The sequence below is a fragment of the Podarcis gaigeae genome (genome assembly GCF_964106915.1).
Source record: "Podarcis gaigeae genome assembly, chromosome: 4".
Taxonomy (NCBI): Eukaryota; Metazoa; Chordata; class Lepidosauria; order Squamata; family Lacertidae; genus Podarcis; species Podarcis gaigeae.
In genome coordinates this window covers 81,555,332-81,573,715 of record NC_139677.1, presented here as the reverse complement: position 1 = coordinate 81,573,715, position 18,384 = coordinate 81,555,332, and the positions used below count along the sequence as shown (strand labels likewise).

The 18,384-nt window shown below is 42.1% G+C and overlaps 1 protein-coding gene across 7 annotated transcripts in view; it reads right to left on the bottom strand.

Moving 5' to 3' along the window:
* Nucleotides 1-18,384, bottom strand: part of FLT1 (fms related receptor tyrosine kinase 1) — a 147,014-nt gene that overhangs the window by 1,439 nt on the left and 127,191 nt on the right. For all 7 annotated transcript variants that reach the window (XM_083736108.1, XM_083736105.1, XM_083736110.1 and 4 more), the window contains 11 exons: nt 16,925-17,029; nt 16,236-16,349; nt 15,716-15,804; nt 14,523-14,682; nt 14,081-14,178; nt 11,635-11,757; nt 9,818-9,929; nt 6,978-7,077; nt 3,257-3,362; nt 2,949-3,091; nt 2,302-2,377 (listed from right to left, as the gene is read on the bottom strand). In XM_083736108.1, coding sequence (XP_083592234.1) covers nt 2,302-2,377; nt 2,949-3,091; nt 3,257-3,362; nt 6,978-7,077; nt 9,818-9,929; nt 11,635-11,757; nt 14,081-14,178; nt 14,523-14,682; nt 15,716-15,804; nt 16,236-16,349; nt 16,925-17,029 — 1,226 coding nt within the window. The remainder of the gene's footprint in view (nt 1-2,301; nt 2,378-2,948; nt 3,092-3,256; nt 3,363-6,977; nt 7,078-9,817; nt 9,930-11,634; nt 11,758-14,080; nt 14,179-14,522; nt 14,683-15,715; nt 15,805-16,235; nt 16,350-16,924; nt 17,030-18,384) is intronic.

Genomic DNA, 18,384 nt, shown 5'->3' with positions numbered 1-18,384 from the left:
TTACACATTGACTCTGAATAACCCATCATCTACATGGCCCTAGATTGACTTTTTGGTAAAAGTGCAACCATATAGGGTGTTCAACTGTGCTGTGCAAAATGTGTACCTGTGTATGCAAAGAGTTGACTTTGTACACCAATATTCACATGTAACATTCAATGACCATAAAGTCTGTGTGCACAACAGCTTAGCTGTGCAAATCAACAAGGGTACACCCACAAATATTTGTATATGTTTAGAGACAGTTTGTACTTGTATTAGGGATAATATGTGAATAAGCCTTATGTTAGCTGCAAGAAAAGTGGTGTATGAGCAGTGGTAAAAAAAGTATTTCTGTTCCCCCAAAAGTGATAAATTATCAAATTGATAACTACTACTTAGTTGACACTCTTCGTCCACTGAGACTAAGTAGGACTGCACTTTTTGGTGTTATGGTTTAGCATATCTTTACATATCAGATATTTTCTTGGAGTTCTCTGAGCGTAGACTCAGTTACAAGCTTCAGGGACACAAAAAGGAGACCTGGCTCACAGAAGCAAGTTTTACATACTCCCAATTCTTCTCTGGCTCAGATTAAAATTCCTAGTTTACCTATCCAACCACCTCACTTCTTCTCATTCATCGGCCCTCTTCCTTCCATAAATTAGTCTTGGAGCCCCTTCAAGTCAGTGGTGTTTTTTGCAGGTGTATTCTGCAATGTGTTGGGCTCGTAGCTTCTTTCTGAAATGCTGTAACTTTTCATCCCACAAATGTTTCTTTTTAAAAAATAAATAAATAAATTTTATTTTCAGTTTTTCTTAAAAATATTTTACATCAATAGAAATCCAGTATTACAATACACAAAAATATTCTGTTTCCCCTCACCCCTTTTGTGGTTTCTTATTTTAATTCCTAACACTGCATTTTCTTCGTCTTTCTAATTATTAATTACTCCTTCAAATTTTCTTTGAACTGTTTGGTTTAAATTAATCCTCCTAATGAACTTATGTGTGTACAATGACATTTCAAACAATCTACAAATTTTCCCCAGTCACTGATAAAGTTTTTCATCCCAAAAACGGTCTGGGTGTGTGTGTACATGTCCCCTTTTGGTGTTGCAGAATACACTTGCAAAAAAGCACCAGTTTGGAAGGGTGGTCCTGCCATTGACACAATAATGGCACATTAGTGGTGGATTTACACTGCACTGCCCCCTCCGCTGCATTGGTTATTATGTGCTGCATTATTGCCATCTGGAGGGGGCACTCTTGCACAAGTAAATTGGGCAATAGGGTGGGGAAACAACCCAGAACTTTGGTGGGACAAAAAGTTACAGGATTTCAGAAGGAAGCTATGGGAAATGGCACTGGTTGGGAATGAAGCGGTATGTCCAAACCTAAACCTTTTGCAGGCACAGAGAGCACTGATTGTGTATATCACTTTTGTAAAGAACTATGCAAAAATTCTGGTTTTAGTATGTTGGCTATTTGGCCGTAATAATAAACATTCATTTATTTAACACCACCATGAGCACAAATCATTGTGTATGCACAATAAAAATGACATCAGGAGGTGCCCACTCCATGTTGTGATGGGAGCAGATGGGGCAGTACCCCCAGCTACAATAAAAAAAATTAAAGAACCATTTTTTTGTTCACTGCTAATACAGCAGCAGAGAAGGCCACCATAGCTCCTGGGAGTTATAGTTTTTCCAAGGGCTACTGCAAGCTCCATAGTCCTACCTCCTTTAATCTGCTGCTCCTATTGAAAGAGGTTTGGGGAGGTAGGCGAGTGATTGATTTCAAAAAGTCAGAAGACCTAAGTGATATATTCCCAACTTTTTCCCAAGTCAGTTTGTGGTTTGGGGAGCTTGCCCATCAACTGCCCTGAGGTTCAGGTGGAAGGATTGGATAGAAATGAATGAGTAATTAGACTAGTTCCACTGTCACACTCTACTGCGACGAACGGAGAAAAAGCCAGCCGTGGTGGGGAGTGTGCACTGCATCCCTCCTAGAGGTCCCTGCAACATACAAACACTCTCTCCACACAGGTATATCATATCCAGCACATTATTTATCATTTGGCTAATTAACTGTCTGGAAAAAAAATCAATGCTACTTTTAAACATGTTACTCTCGCCGTGTACATCAGCAGGACAATACCAACTTGCACAGCAAAATGAGTCACTCTTCCCACAACATCAGCCCATCCTGAAGGAAGATGACCACAAAGGATCTGTTGTATTCCTCTTTAGCTCAGCAACACAAGGCTGAATCTAAAATGGCATACACCACACATTTTAGTAGGTTGATTGTGACTTACATCACATCCAAGTTTGCTTTTGGGCGAAAGTTCCTCAAAGGTCTTGACTTTCATTCTGAACGCATTAATGTATCTCCTTGAAAAGCAAACAAGAAGAAAAAGCTTGTTAGATGATCTCAAAACATACCCAATACAGTGGTACCTCGGGTTAAGTACTTAATTCGTTCCGGAGGTCCGTACTTAACCTGAAACTGTTTTTAACCTGAAGCACCACTTTAGCTAATGGGGCCTCCTGCTGCTGCTGCGCCGCTGGAACACAATTTCTGTTCTCATCCTGAAGTAAAGTTCTTAACCTGAAGCACTATTTCTGGGTTAGCGGAGTCTGTAACCTGAAGCGTATGTAACCTGAAGCGTATGTAGCCCGAGGTACCACCGTATGTACATTGAGCTGCTCTGTTTTATATTCTTCCTACCTGTGAACATCTGAACAAGGGTGAGACACTCTAACTTTATGGGCGCGATTTAACTAAGTTGTTGCATGAGCAGAATGAGATCCAGTTGTGTAACAGGACTTTGCCCCGTCTTTCCCCTCACATCCCCTAAGTCTGTTCTGGATGGTTGGGCAAGCTTTAGAGGGCATGCATGAAATCCATACTGCTAGTCATTACTTTGCTATATACATAAAATACCTTGGTATTCCATCATACCCAGTGTTTTCGATGCTTGTGTAATTCAAGGCTGGTACTGAATGATTTCCTCTCTCGTGAGGATGAGGGGAAGTTGGAGAGGAATGGTCAAATTCAGGATCCACTGATAATATAGTATTCAGAGGGATATAGTCTTTGCCATCCTACATAAACAGAAGTATAAAAATTATCAAACAGATAGGAATAGTGTGAAAACAATGCCAAGCATTGGAGTCCACAAGCTCCCTAGGGAGTCCATTCCACTGTCAAACAACCATGACCTCCCTGAAACACCATAAACATGGTGCACACTGCATTTTGCTGCTTGCCTGCTTTACGTTTGCTTGAAGTAGATCTCCCAATCTCTCCACCAGCTCTGAGAATCTTGGCCTTTCCTTTGGATCCCCTTGCCAGCAATCCAGCATGATCTGATATCTGCCAAAGGCAAAAGACAGGGTATCATGAGCACTACTTCTATGACTCACACTTGAACAGCCGACTTCAGATCTGGGAGCCACCCTTAACCCAAACATGCAACATGGGATCCATTTCAAAATTATTTTCTATAGACGTCCACCTCCCTCTCTCTCCTCTCCTACTTTCTAACTTAAACTCTCTCTGATTTTATGCGCTTCAAACAAAATACAGAAATGATGAAAGTGCTACCGATACCCCCAGAGTTCAGAGCATTTGTGTTCAGAACCATCAGTGCCATGCAGTAGAGAACACATCAAACCTCTTGTGGTATTTCAGGCATTTCTACAGTGTTAAGCTACAGAGTTAACTGTTGCAGTTTTAATTATTTTTCAGAGGATTTAGTTTCTGAGGATAGTGAGGAAGAAGTCAATACAGTGATGATGAAACTCCTGCTTTTTCATTCTTCCTCTTTCCACATGTGAACGATGAACAAATACTTAAACTCCTCACAAGGCTCCATAGCTTGGTTGCTCGCTTGCCAGACTAATCTCAGGGCTAGAAAAATCTCTGTTGCATTGAAATCTTAAAGCTTCTCTACTGCAGTGTAAGCCCATTATCTCTTGCCCTCCAAGCACCAGTTACGCCATCACTCACATCAGCCTTTCATGTGTTTGAAAGGTTATCAAGCTGCTTCATCGACCTTCTCTGGCATAAGCCAAACACCAGGAGCCCTCAGCAGCCTGCATCACAGATCTCTGCCCCCAATCTCTGATAACCTCTGCTGCTCTTCACTGATTCCTCTCTCAGTTGTTATCCACACACCCACCCCAAAGCACACAGGCCTCACAATGGCCAAACCAGAAAGTTTCATTCTGTAGTTTTGCCATCATAGGACTATTAGTAAATGCGGTGGCTGAACAGAGTGATGCTGAAGCATCAAAAGGGGAACGGGATGTCGTACATCTCATGTGGTATTTCTTGAGAATCCTTGCTTTTATTTACCAACCTCCCCACCCCACTTAAAATAGGATTAATAGTGTGTGGGCAATGCCTGGTAGATTCTCAGATGCAGGGCTTAGGAATTTGTTTGTATAACAAAGGAGGTTCAGTTGGCTTCAGACAGGAATTTTAACCCATACTTTAGGGGGTAGTAGTCATGCATGTGCTACGCATTTGAGATGCTGGGGAAGTTCTTCAAGCTCAGACTAGAAACCTAACTTGGGAGGCCTGTAAAAATCCCTTGCAAAAGAAGAGGTGAGTTTTACAAGCCCCAAATGTCTTCTCCTACATAGATGAAAGCCCCAACAGGAGAAGACATCCCAGCTCCACCCAACTTCACACAGGTATGTTTCTGTCATTTGCCTCACCTGTCCCTGCTGCCTTCCCCATACCCAAAGGTCGCTCCCATTTTTCCTACCACACACACACATATTCCCCTGTCCTACCAGTAGGGAGCAGCAACAGTAGGAAAAAATGGTAGGTCTTTCCCCCCATCCTCTAACAGCATGGCAGGCAAGGAGGATTATTAGAGTTGTGGTTCTTCCAAGGGCTTCTGCAAATGCACCTGGATTTAAATTAATCTGGAGCCTGTATTCACTGGGATTCCTAATACCACTGATCCTAACAGGCTGAAGGGCCTCTTTTGGTGTCATCATATTGCATTGCCATCCATTTAGATTTTTCTGGGAATATCCTGCATACAGGAGTCTGGTTTCATCAGCGGTTGGGAACCTCTAGTCCATGGGCTTCAAGATCAGCCCAGCAAGTCGTTTTTGGGGCACCACACCCATCTTTCCTAGCCTGGCGTCATATATGGCATCAAGCATGGGAAAGTTCAAGAGGCAGCTGCTGCAGGGCAAGGCAAAATGTAGCACTTCTCGAATTTGTCACTTTTTTCTTTTGCTCTGAACAGAGAAATGAAAAAATCACAGAATTTTGACTGCAAAAGAAGAAGGGGAAGTGCATTCTGAGTGCACTCCCAATTCTTCCTTTAAAGCCACTGCTTGAATTCAAGCTGATGATGCAAAGGAACAAACCATCCTTTGCAGCCATGGCTTGAATTCAATCCAGTTGCAAAGGAAGAATTGAGAATGCAACTGCAGATTGAAGCCACAATCACCTGATGTTATGTGATACCAGGTGAATGGAGAATGTGTGGCCTCACCTGTCAAAGTAGTCTGTGGGGGCTGGCCACTTCCAGACCTGGCCCTCTGGTTGAATCCAATTTCCTAGCCCCGACTTACAGGATCACCACCTCAAAATCGTTTTGATGTCCCTTTCTGATATCATGTTCTCCGTGAATGTGTCTCCATAGGAATTACACAAAATCATTCTGATTGTGAGACGTGCATAGGAACTAGTATACATCCTAAATTGTGTGTGTGTGGCCCTCCATCCTGTCTGGAGCTTAGGGGAGATGAAGGCCAAAACATACGAAAGACCGCAGCTTAGGCACCCCTGCCTTAAATCCCAAAACCCAAAGAGCAGATCTTAAGGATAAGTTCCTTTAAGGAAAAAGCTAGCAGAAGGCCTAACTAAAGCCAAAGCCAAATTATGTTTTTAAGGAAAGTAGAAAAAAATGATTCAGGAAGGGGTGACTTAAGAGTAGAGAATGTGGTGCTTAACCTTTTCACCACCTATCATTTCTCTGTTCCAGTTTCTCCCCCTTAAAACTAGGTTAACTATCTGCCTACAGCAGGGGTGGCTAAGCGGTGGCTCTCTAGATATTGTTGGACTACAACTCCCATCATCCCTTGCTGGCTGGGGTTGATGGAGGTGGAATTCAACATCTGGATGGCCACAGATTAGCCACCCCAAATGAGTATTTGTGAGGGTATGAAGAAGAAGAAGAAGAAGAAGAAGAAGAAGAAGAAGAAGAAGAAGAGGAGGAGGAGGAGGAGGAGGAGGAGGAGGAGTTTGGATTTGATATCCCACTTTATCACTACCCTAAGGAGTCTCAAAGAGGCTAACATTCTCCTTTCCCTTCCTCCTCCACAACAAACACTCTGTGAGGTGAGTGGGGCTGAGAGACTTCAAAGAAGTGTGACTGGCCCAAGGTCACCCAGCAGCTGCATGTGGAGGAGCGGAGACGCGAACCCGGTTCACCAGATTACGAGACTACCGCTCTTAACCACTACACCACACTGGCTCTCAAATGAAGACATTTGAAACCCTATGGCACGAAAAGCAACGGGGGAAAGGGTGATATCAAGCATAGAAGTAACAGGCTGGGAAGGTTTATGCACCTCTTTCCCAAATCCTGAGAGCCAGTATGGTGTAGTGGTTAAGAGCGGTAGTCTCATAATCTGGGGAACCGGGTTCGCGTCTCCGCTCCTCCACATGCAGCTGCTGGGTGGCCTTGGGCTAGTCACACTTCTCTGAAGTCTCTCAGCCCCTCACCTCACAGAGTGTTTGTTGTGGGGGAGGAAGGGAAAGGAGAATGTTAGCCGCTTTGAGACTCCTTAGGGTAGTGATAAAGCGGGATATCAAATCCAATCCAAACTCTTTTTCTTCTAAATTCCCAAAGCACTTTTATCCTAGTGAAGGTTGGTGGCATTTTGTTACATGTGCGCACTGTTTGGTTTGTCCCAAAGTAATGCATGCCAAAAATGATACTGTCCAAAGCACTCGTACATCTCTGGGGTTGCAAAATCTGGGGCTTTCATTCTTATGCCTTCTTTTAACTTGTTGAAAAAGTCTTCATCTATCTGAACACCTGGATAAGGAGATGCACCTAAAAGAGAAGAATTAAAAAAAAACACACTCTGAAATTGGAATGGAGAGAATAACAAAGGAAACCAAAGACACTTCTGACATGTGAACCTTTACAACATTTGCATCCTGTTAGAGACTGAGCGTTTTCTAAATTGAGTTGCTAACCTGTGTGGCCTTCCAGAAGTTTTGGACTCCAATTCCCATCAGCCCCAGTCAGCATGGGACCTGGTAGCCCATCAACATCAAGAGGCCACAAGCCAGCCACCTTGCTGCTCCAAAGTAAGCCTGAGATCTATTTTGCTTCCCACCACTCTTCTGTTTTGTTTGGGTGATGGGCAATGAGTTCTGATGTAACGTAGGGGCATACTATTTTCTATATTCTTTTCCTTTAGCTTAGCTTTTCAATTGTTCATCCTTTCTCAGGGTAGTAAGAGTTAATTATGAGGCAAGAGCAATCCCAGCAACAAGTACTAAACAACCAGAAGACTGTTTGTCTAAGGAACTGCATGCATGGACCAATTTCCTCTGCTGTTGTGTCTGTCTCTTCTACCATTCTTCTTTGATGAATGAAATTGCTGCTTCCTTTGCAGGACAGATTTTGTATCCTGCATTTTTTAAAAAAGATTATTATTATTATTATTGTCTTGCTCAGCATTTCCATCCTAGATGGCATGCTCACCCAAAGATGATAATTTCAGTCTGTTTGCCTGTGAGCCCCATGGATTAGTATGAGGAGGAAGCAGCTGTGAATGGCAATGGCTTGGCACTGTGAGATCCAAGAGCTGATTGTGGTTGTACTGCTGAAAGTTGCTTGTTTGTTTATTATTAAATTTGTATCTCACCCTTCCTCCCAAAGGAGCCCTGGGTGGCAAACAACAAGTGATAAAACAATAAGAACATCTTAGAACGTTTTGAAAAAACAATTCCAGTACAGATGCAGACTGGGAAAGATCTCACAGACTTTATTGCTATTATGGCCTGCAGAGAAAAGTGCAGGGATGGGTAAGGTCTATCTAAAGAAATATTACCCAGATAGATAGATTATCTGACAACAATTTTAAAACCTCTCCTTTCATGTGTTCCCGTCATTGTTGAGACACATGGTTCATAGTTTATTTGCTATTTACACATAATTGCCATATTTTGTGTAGCATAATAAATACTGATTAACAGACTAATACAGTACCATGGTTCTGATGTGAACAACAGTGAAGTCACTAGATCCTGAAAAACACAAGGACCTCCTCTTGCCCACCCACACATTGAACAAAGTGGTTTTTTTCTCCCCTTTTCCAGTCAATACCCCAGTACTGCATCATAACCAGCCTCAGAATCTTCCATGCTGAAAGAGCAGCCTGCAGTGTGGCAAGGGAGGAGACAAGTTGCCTCTTAGAAGCCACACAGATAACAGGGGCTTACTGCATCATTGCCATTCCAAGGCCTCCTAGTCACTGTGTTTCTGCTTTTCTGGGTTCTGTAAAATGGGGTTAAGCATGTAGCAGGTGATTTTAGATTGCACAATATAGAAAAGTAGGGACTGGGAGAGAAGGTAGGACAATTTTGATGGGCCCTTTAACTGCCTGCTAGTTGCTGCCATTCAGGTAAAGAAAATATTCTGAGGTCTTGAGCTCTTGCTTTCTACAGTGGTACCTCTGGTTCTGAGCCCTCGGGTTATGTTTTTTTTTTGGGTTATGAACGTTTTTAACCTGGAAGTGTGTGTTCCGAGTTCTCAGAGGCCTCGCTGCTGCCCGGAGCCAGGCCCCAACATCCGCAGGGCCTACGGAGGCTCCGTGATCGGCCTCCAGCCGCGAGAGCTTTCTGAGGCCTTCACAACTGCCCAGAGCCAGGCCCGACATCCTCATGATGCCCAGCAGGTCGCATCCCAGCCCCAAAGTTAGGTAAGGAGCACTGGGCTGAAAAGCCCTTTGCCAACCCTTGCCCCACCCCCAGCTGTAGCAAGGTGGGTGGCACCTCGCCAGGTAAGCCCACCTACCCTGTGGGAGGGGGGAGTGGAAGATTTTGGGATTCTGCAAAGGATTTTGGGATTTGTTTATGTGAGTCTGCCCTGTGCCTTTGTCTCTGTTTTGCTCCTTCGTTTGGGGGACTTCTGGGGGACTCTGCCTTCTGTCATTGTTTTTGGGATCGTGTGGAGCCCAGTTCAGCTACTGGCTGATTGTGTGACTGCAGAAATGGATAAAAGCCCCCCAGCCAAACAATGACTATCATCAGTGCATGTAAGAAAAAATTAAATGTTAATTTTTTAATCTACAATACTGTCTTATTTATTTTATAGTACAGTACAATGATTATTGCCTTCATTTTATGGATCAATGGTCTTGTTAGACAGTAAAATTCATGTTAAATTGCTGTTTTAGGGGGTGTTTTTCATCGTCTGGAAGGGATCAATCCACTTTTCCATTACTTTCAGTGGGAAAGTGCGCTTCAGGTTAAGAACAGACTTCTGGAACCAATTAAGTACTTAACCTGAGGTACCACTGTATATTCAAAACACATTGGTTTAACTTCTACTAAAATGTAAGCAGATCATAGCAAGCCCATTTCTGATATATAATATTTAAGCTGCAATCCTTAACACACTTAGGTAGGAGTAAGTCACATTGAACTTGTTGAAGATTACTTCAGAGTAGCATGTACAGGATTGCACTATTAACGATGAATTGGGTACTGTATCCAATTGATTTTGTTTTCAGAGATCTTAGGATAGAATCAATTCACCTTTTTTTTAAAGAACAACTTACCTAGAGAAAATATTTCCCACAACAGTACTCCGTATGACCAAACATCACTTTTGGTACTATAGATTTTATCAAATATAGATTCTGGTGCCATCCATTTGAGGGGGAGACGTGCCTGCAACAAAATAAAAGGGCCTTACTTTTCAAGCAAAATGAAATTAGCTGTAGATAGCAATGTAAGTGTTTTACAGAGCTAGAATTATTGTTTTAGGCTGCACATGGAAGTTGCCTTCTGCTCACAGAAGGGCCAGAGTGGTGTTGTGCTAGAAAAATGAGATTAAATCCAGAGATGCAGTTTGTCTTGCACATACAGTACTCCACTCTGACTTTAGAGATCTGCCAGTTTCAAGCCAGCCATCACAAATATAAGACTAGAAACTTGGTTTTCAAAAGCTGAGAGTCTCAGGAAGCTTGGTTGGGTGCCTAGTACCAATTATGTTCTTTTTCCCTGCACTTCTACAAAAGCTAAATACAGACAGCCCTGGATGCAGATAAGTCGGTATGCTGTGATTTCCCCAGTATTAAAGAAATGTGCTTTGCATATGCCTAAAGTTCCTTAATGCTGCTCATATATTCTTCCAGAACATTAAGATCTTTTTTTCAAAGGGGAAGAAAAGGTTTTGTTTTTTTTAAATTGGGTTTTATAAACAAGAATAATGTTATGCAAATAAATATACCAAGTTTTCTCATGTCATTTGTATACCACAAAAATAGCATAATAAATGTTGAAAAATATCTACAACATATGTTTCATTATTAGTGACCAATGTATAAATTCTTGGTTTATGACTTGGTTCAAACCAGGCATGGCCAAACATGGCCCTCCACCTGTTTTGGGACTAGAGTTCCCATCATCTCTGACTACTGGTCCTGTTAGCTAGGGATGATGGGAGTTGTAGTCCCAAAACAGCTGAAGGGCCAAATTTGGCCATGCCTGGTTAAACAATTTGGAAAAAGAAGAGGGGGGAAGAGAGGAGTGGGGTGAGGTGGTTATGCCTCTATTATTCTACTTAGTGTGTGAGAGGGGTTGTGCCAGCGTTACTTGTGTGGGTTCTCTTACTATTCACTTGTTGCATTTCCTTGATGGTGAGAGAGGTTGGAGGGTGGCTTAGGGTGTGGTTGGTTGTCTTTGGTTGGCTGCAGTGAGAATTGTTTCTGTGTGTGAGCAGGGTATGAGTGTGTATTTTTGAATCAGGTTAGCCAAATTGATTCGTATGCTGTTGGGGGATTCTTGTTGTCTTGTTGGGCTGTGTATGTGATAAAGGGGAGCCATACCAGGGTGAAGGCATCTTCTTCTATTTGTCCCCGTGTCAGTTTCAGTTTATTGGTTAGTTTTTCTAATAAGGATGTTTCCCATGCTATTTGGGAAGAAAAGATATTTCACACATTCCAGGGCTGAGTCCTAATAGTGCCAACAAATTCTTGAGCTAAACCAAAAGATTCTTGGGGTAAATTATGATGAGCCATAGCTCAAATTAAGCCCCACTGCACCCCCAGTGAAGAAACGCAAACTTCTATTTCTTTTGCAAATAAAGTTTAAGCCTTTTTACTGGCGGGCCTAGCAAGGTTAGCCAAGAAACAAATATCAACATGTAAACTATTCAAAAAACAGAGCTGGCGGACATTTCCGAGCATTGTTGTGGAGGATGCAAACTGTCACAGTGCATACAACTCATCTGGACCGCTCATCTTCACATAAAAAATGTACAATCACTTTCAGGGGCCTTTTAGAGTGCAGAGAATGTAAACATTTAGAAAACTTCTCCATGAGCTGTTCAAAATGATAAACAATGGGGCACATAAGAAGCATGCTGACTTACATCGCCTTTTCTCACATAATCAGGATTCTTATAAATATCTCTTGCAAGGCCAAAATCACAGATCTTCACAACATTGTTTTCAGACAAAAGGACATTTCTGGCTGCTAAGTCACGATGGATGCACTACAAGAAAACATTAAACAATCTCATTGCTGATCCCGATAGGATTCCAAAACACAAAGCTGAATCTTTTCCATGTCCTTTTAAAAAGCATTAATATACATGCTCATGTATTTAATAGCTCAGTTTACATTGAACTACCATAATGAAATGCAAACGTGCTTTCCAAAGAAACACTTCAGAATCTAAACATGTGTACCTTTAATCTGTTGAGTTCTACCAAGGGAGAAGTCAGACTGCTTTAGGCTTTGCAGGTAATGCATTTGGGAATACATAATAAAATCCAAAATCAATTAGGACTTTGTATAGACTTAGATAAGCAGCTATTTTTCCTACCATATGAGAATTTATAGTGGAGTCCACCTTAGCCAGTCCTGTTTTCAGAGAACCAAACTGAACTGAACAGAAATCTGGACCAAAACTTTAATTTTTCCCAAACCAGAAACTTGTATTTGTAGAAACACATTTATTTTCAAAAGGAGAGCTGAGATTTGAAGATGTTGTGAACATTAAATCATGTTTCTAGAGATGAAGTACTATGACTGCTGGGTTGGGGTATTGTTTAGGGGGTTTTGGTGGTGGTGGTGGGGTTGCTGTTAATGATATGAATTGTTTATATCTTTATTTTTAGAACTTTTTATGACTTATGTCAAAATGGTTCAGTTTGGTTGTGTACTTTAGATGTGTTTTAGTCAGCTATGACTACTTTTATTATGTTTGTGATTATGCAAATATTTTTGTTGTAAGCCGCCTTCAGCACACTGTTTACTATGGAAAGGCGCCATGCAAATAAAATGCTGATGATGACATGCAACAGTCACTGAAAAATGTCCCACGCAGTGACCCTAACCATGTCGAAAGGTGGTCATCTGTAGCCTCTGACTACACCATTACTCCTAGCAGTGACATCGATGGAAATCCAAAGGAGAAGGGCCATGTGCCCTCTTTTACAGAAAACGGTTGTCTAGATGAAGGGCTACCCAGTTCACATTCCATTTAAAGATGAAGAACTGTAAGCAGCCAGTGCCAGGACAGCAAACTAAGAAGGGGCGTGCACATCTGTCTGGCAAGAGGAACTACACTTCTATTTAAATTATAGTATTTTTTTGCAACTGGACACCTTCATCTGCCCCAGCTGCAACAAAACATGTCTCTCCCATATTGGCGTCTACAACCACAGCAAGCACTGCAACCTTCCAATAGTTTGACACCACTCTCAAAGGCACACTCCTCCATTGTCTCCCGAGGCAGGCGGATGCCAACAACAGTTTCCATCTGATAAACTGGCATTTGCGCATTTCTCACAAAGGCATATCCTCTTTTCTCTCCCTCTCTTTATTTGGTGATGTGGTAAGTGGCCCCGCTAGTGGTGACAAGGCATACTTAAGCATGTTGTCAGAGGCTGCAGATGACCATATTCCTGCGTGTTTATTAGTAGCTATTTATGTGGTTCCTGATCACCTGGATCTAACCCCAGGCAGAGGAATAACTGCAATGGAAGAACAAGCCTTTTGTTTCTAGTTTGCTGTGTACACTATGAAGACATGAATAAACATGCATTTATTTATAGAGAGAGCCTCAAAAAGAAAACTGTCCTTCCTTCCTTTAGGAGTTCTGGGGAACAAAATTGCCATTGAATCACAGAAACCAGTTTGTCTTCCCCATGATGCAATTTCCCTGATGTAGTTAGTCGCAAGGAAGATGAGGAACTGCTGGTTACTTCAGCAGCCTTGCCCTATGCTTCCGTTGTGCAGCCAGTTTCCCAGGGTGCAGGGAAAACCCCTCTTTCTCAATAAAGTTTCAGGGAGTAACACAAACATTTTGTATTTAACAAAACAGAAACATGATTCTTAGAGGCATTGTTACATCACAAACTTAAACTGGTATAAGAACTACCTTTGGTAGTGCTGTGAAAGGGGTTTGGAATCTATGTATTCATTTAGGTCAGGTGGCTAGGGTAGGCCGTATGCTAGGTGGCTAACAACCAGCAGTTAAAATTGTGTAAAACACTTAATGTAATATATATATATATATATAAGTGGTGAACATATGCTTCTAATGTATATATGTCTTTAGGGTCACTGGCTCTCCACACACCCCAATAAGGACTCTGTCTTAACAGACAGCCAACAATTTAAAAGATGGATTTTACAAAGGTGACAGAAAAGCTGGACTTGTGGAATTTCTGTCTGTCATACTAGAGGGCAATATGGGGATAACATTCCCAGCCTATTATACAGTAGGCTGTTGGAAGCATAATGCATGGAAAACATTATCCCATTATTATTAATCTTCCGGAGGAGAAATGCACAGGAGGTAAACTAACCTTTTGAGATGATAAGAACTCCATCCCCCTGGCCACCTGAAAACTGTAAGAAATTAGATCTTCCATGGTGAGGGGCCACTTGTAAAATTCATCAGAATCTGAAATCAATTCAGCGCATACGAGGTTAACATGACTTTGTGCTGCCCGCAGTACAATGGAGTGCCTGAAACTTAGTTTACTAGTGAGAACAAAAAACAATTATTGGGAGGTGGTGAGCACTTCCCCAAGGTTAAGGAAGAGACCATAGAAACAGTCACACATCTTCCTGTCCAATTGAGTAACGTTGTAAATAAGCTTATTTTAAACCATCTTTTCTTGGATCAGAGTATCTCCCAAGGATGTTTATGAGGGTGATAAACGGGGAAAGAAAATGTCAAAGATGCAGATCGCGTGGTAAAAATATCCACAGGCTGCATAGAAAAAGGAAGGAATTAATACATACCCTCCTCTTCCTCTTCCACATCACTTAAACTTTTATCTTCCTGAAATCCAGAGCTTGCTAAGCTCTCTCGACTTGGGACACTCTCCAGCCTTTTTTTCTTACCACCAATGGGCTCCACATCCTTCTCCTCTGTCACCAGCTCTCCTTGAATGGAGGCATCCTTTAGACAAAAAGAGGGGGGTGGGAGAGGGGAAAATTGGCACAAGATGGAACAGAAGATATTCCAGCCAAAGTTAAGCACTTCTGAGCCCAACTGATTTCAGCAGGAAAGTTAAGCATGTGCTTTTATCCCTCCTGTTATCCCTCCTGTTATAAATGTAATCTAAAAGTGCTTAACTTTAGCTAGATTGTACCCAATGGATTTTGAGGTCTTTCCATTCAATTCCTTTTTTAATGTGCTGGTGAGGTCCTGGGACACCACCACTGGAAAATACTGTCCCTTAGAAAATGATTAAAGCAAGGGAGTGGAACCATACATCATGTAGCCAGTTTCTCCTCCTAGAAATATACTTTAAATTTTACCTTTTGCAATAGGCTATTTTCTGCACACACCTCACTGTCCCTCATCCAGGCCAACCAAAGGCACTATCAGAGTTCAAGGCCACATTCCAGCCAGGCAGAAATACTCAAGGGGAGTGTGAAGTAGGGGGGTGGGGGGTGGAGCTTGGGGAAAGGAGAGTCCTATCTATCTTTTTCACTTTTTTCACTTTGATTTAAATTTCGTGGAGCCAGGAGCAGATGGATAGAATTGCTTTGGCAGCCAGATCTGGCCCATGGGCAAAGGGCTGGTGGGCATCTGGAGTTGTATTCCTGCTCCACATTTTTGAGTTAATGGTCTTGTCCAATGGCTTCAGCACTGCGCCTGTGCAAGGATGGGAAGTCCCAGGGTCATGTTGCATAGAATTGCACTTAGGCTGACCCAGAGATTACATATCCTTCCTTACATATCCAAAATACATCGCTGTTGAACCCTGCAATGAAATCTTGCAGTGGGGAAGGTACAACCTTGTAAAATTCTTGAGTTACTGCATTGCTGCAACAACCTGATTATTTTTCTATATCTGTACATTAAAGCAACTCAAAGGGCATTTGCACACCTGTTCCTATTTGTACTGTGCAGCAAAATAAAATTAATGTGATTATTTCAGTGGACGGTGAACTGAAGAAATAAAATACAGCATTTGGGACATTACCTTGTTGGAAGAAAAGAAATTCCTTTTGCTCTTAAGGTAGCTTGATAAATTTCCATATTTGCAATATTCAACTATAACCATTAGTGGCCCTGTGAACAAGATGATAAACGTTTTGGTGGGGGGAAATGACAATTTATAACCTCTGTGCCTTTTGTGTCATTGTTCAAGTGCCTGTTTCAGCAATACAGCATAATTACTTAAATCAGAATGCATTTGAAAGAAATCCATAATATTTCCCCTGAAGTCCCTACTCTCGTCTTTGTTTCACACTGATTTCTAGGAAAGTTTGATCTGTGTGTGATTTAATTCAGGCCTGCATCTCAAAAATGTATTTTCACACAGTTGTATCAAGTCATGGTTTAACTCTTGAAGTTAAAACAAGGACAAAGCTCAGCAGATCTCAGCATTAAGAACCATCTTTCCAGCCTGTGATAAATACAAAAAAGTAAAGCTATATTTTAAATAAAAATAAATAAAATAGCAAACCAGAACACCATGTTTTTGTCATAGTTGTCCATACCTCCATTTTTTGTGCAAGCGCCCAGCAGATTCACAACATTCAGATGATGACCAATATGTGTCAAGATCTTCAGCTCAGTCATCAGAGCTTTATACTCACTGGCAGTGGCTCCTTCTGCAAGGCCAAGCAAAATGGTTTACTTATTACTTAGGGCACTTCTTACCTGGATATTTCTTGCCCCGGCTCCTGTCACTACTTGTTGATCACCAGCTGCATTCTGTTGGTTGTGAGGACGCTTTCAGCAAACCTGAACCCTAGGCAGGAACAGCACTATAAGTCCAGAAGCCTGTAACTGCACCGTTTGGGCTGTGGGCTGCCTACACGAACCTTCCGCAAACTGGTATCCTGCAGATGTTCTGGGTGACAACCCCAGTTTCCCCTGACCGCTGATTGTGCTAGCTGGAGCTGACAAGGGCTGTATTCCAAAATGGGCACCAGTTTGAGGAAGGCCAGTCAACACCAACTTGGCTTTCAGGCAGCAGCCTTGCTCCACTCTGAATGGAGGATCTAAGAACTGAACCTGTGAGCTTCCGCCTGCAAAGATGGCTCTCTACCATTGTGGCTATGGTCCCTGGCTCAAATGGCAACAGGATTTCAGCTTTACTGCAGATGCAGGACAGCTGAAAATGGGTGCCCACACAGTCTGGACACTACAAAGTGAAAGCAGAATTGTTCTACACCATACGTACCTTTCAGCATTTTTACAGCAACTACTTTGTACGTGGGTGATTTTTTAATTCCAAAAGCGGCTGCTTGTACTACTTTCCCATAAGCACCTCGCCCAAGGGTCTTTCCTGCATCAAAAACAAATCACAGTTGCTGCTTAGAGAGACATCATCAGATAAACTCATAGTATTAAACTTTTCATTATGTTTAAAGTTCTGACTGTGTGAGAATACATGGAGAGCTCCTGAATTTATATGCAACAAATTATACCACTTTCACAGACCTATGCTCAAAGCAATTCACAATATAAATGTAACCCTAAGTAGTCAAACAAATGATGGAAGTGTGAGCACAGCTGCAAAAGGGGGAGACTATCACATCTGGCCGGTTCTGATCCAGAGCCTTTCAATAGTAATTATTGTGTTTTGGGCTGTGTACACATCATAGATTTAAAGTACATTTTCCCCTCCCAAAGAATCCTGGGAACTGTTGTTGTTTAGGATTCTGGGAAGTGTAGCTCTGTGAGATGTTACCCACAATTCCCACGATTCTTTGGCATGGAGAAAGTGCTTTAAATGTATGGCATGTCTGCATTCTTAGGAATAACAGAAATTGAGCCACGTCAGCTAAGATATATTAACTTGTTAGAACTGGTCTGTAAAATCCAGGGGAGTAACCTGCAATAGTTGGGATACAAGACAACAAATATTTATCACATTTAAGCTTATGCTTCAAATTTAGCCCACTGTCAAGCCCTAAGAATGACACTGTAGCGATGGCTATGCTGCCTCAAGGCAGTGGCTGTATTAACAATCAAAATGTTCCAAAACTGCTGCAAAGTACTGGCATGAAGCACTCTGCTGCTGCTGAAAAACGCCACAAGGCACAACAGTAACCACCAGTGCCAGCTGTTGTTTCATTCCTTCATTTCTTCTGCAAGGATTGGAATGGCCTTCAGTACTTGTCTGGCACTCTGTTATGTCATCCGTCTCTTGGTCAGAGATGGCCTAAGATATTTTGCTAGCTAGGGCAAGAAATTAAATGGTTGTAAAAGTACAGTGCTAAGCCAAATAATGGAATGTTTGCTGCCCTTTAAGCATGCCTCCCATAATCTACTATTCCCACTGATATTTGCAAGTATTGGGATGGGGGACAAATTCCAGCTGGGATCTCGGCAAGAGCAAAGGATTAAAGCTACATCCTTCCATTCCATGATTCTAATTCCCCCCAGCTACTTATTTTTAAAAAGACATCAGCTGCCTAAGGGCAAACTAGATGGCAACATCATACTTAGTTTGGGCATTAGACCATTTCTCCCTGCCTAAGGGTTGCACCAATCAGATCCCAGTTGGTCCTTTCACTTTTCCGTTCTGCTGTCTCCCTGCTTCATTAATTTCCCTTCTTTCCCCTGATTGGACAGGGTTGCTCGGGTTTTACCACATATCAGGGGAAGACGTGTGGTAAAATGTGTGTTCATCTGATC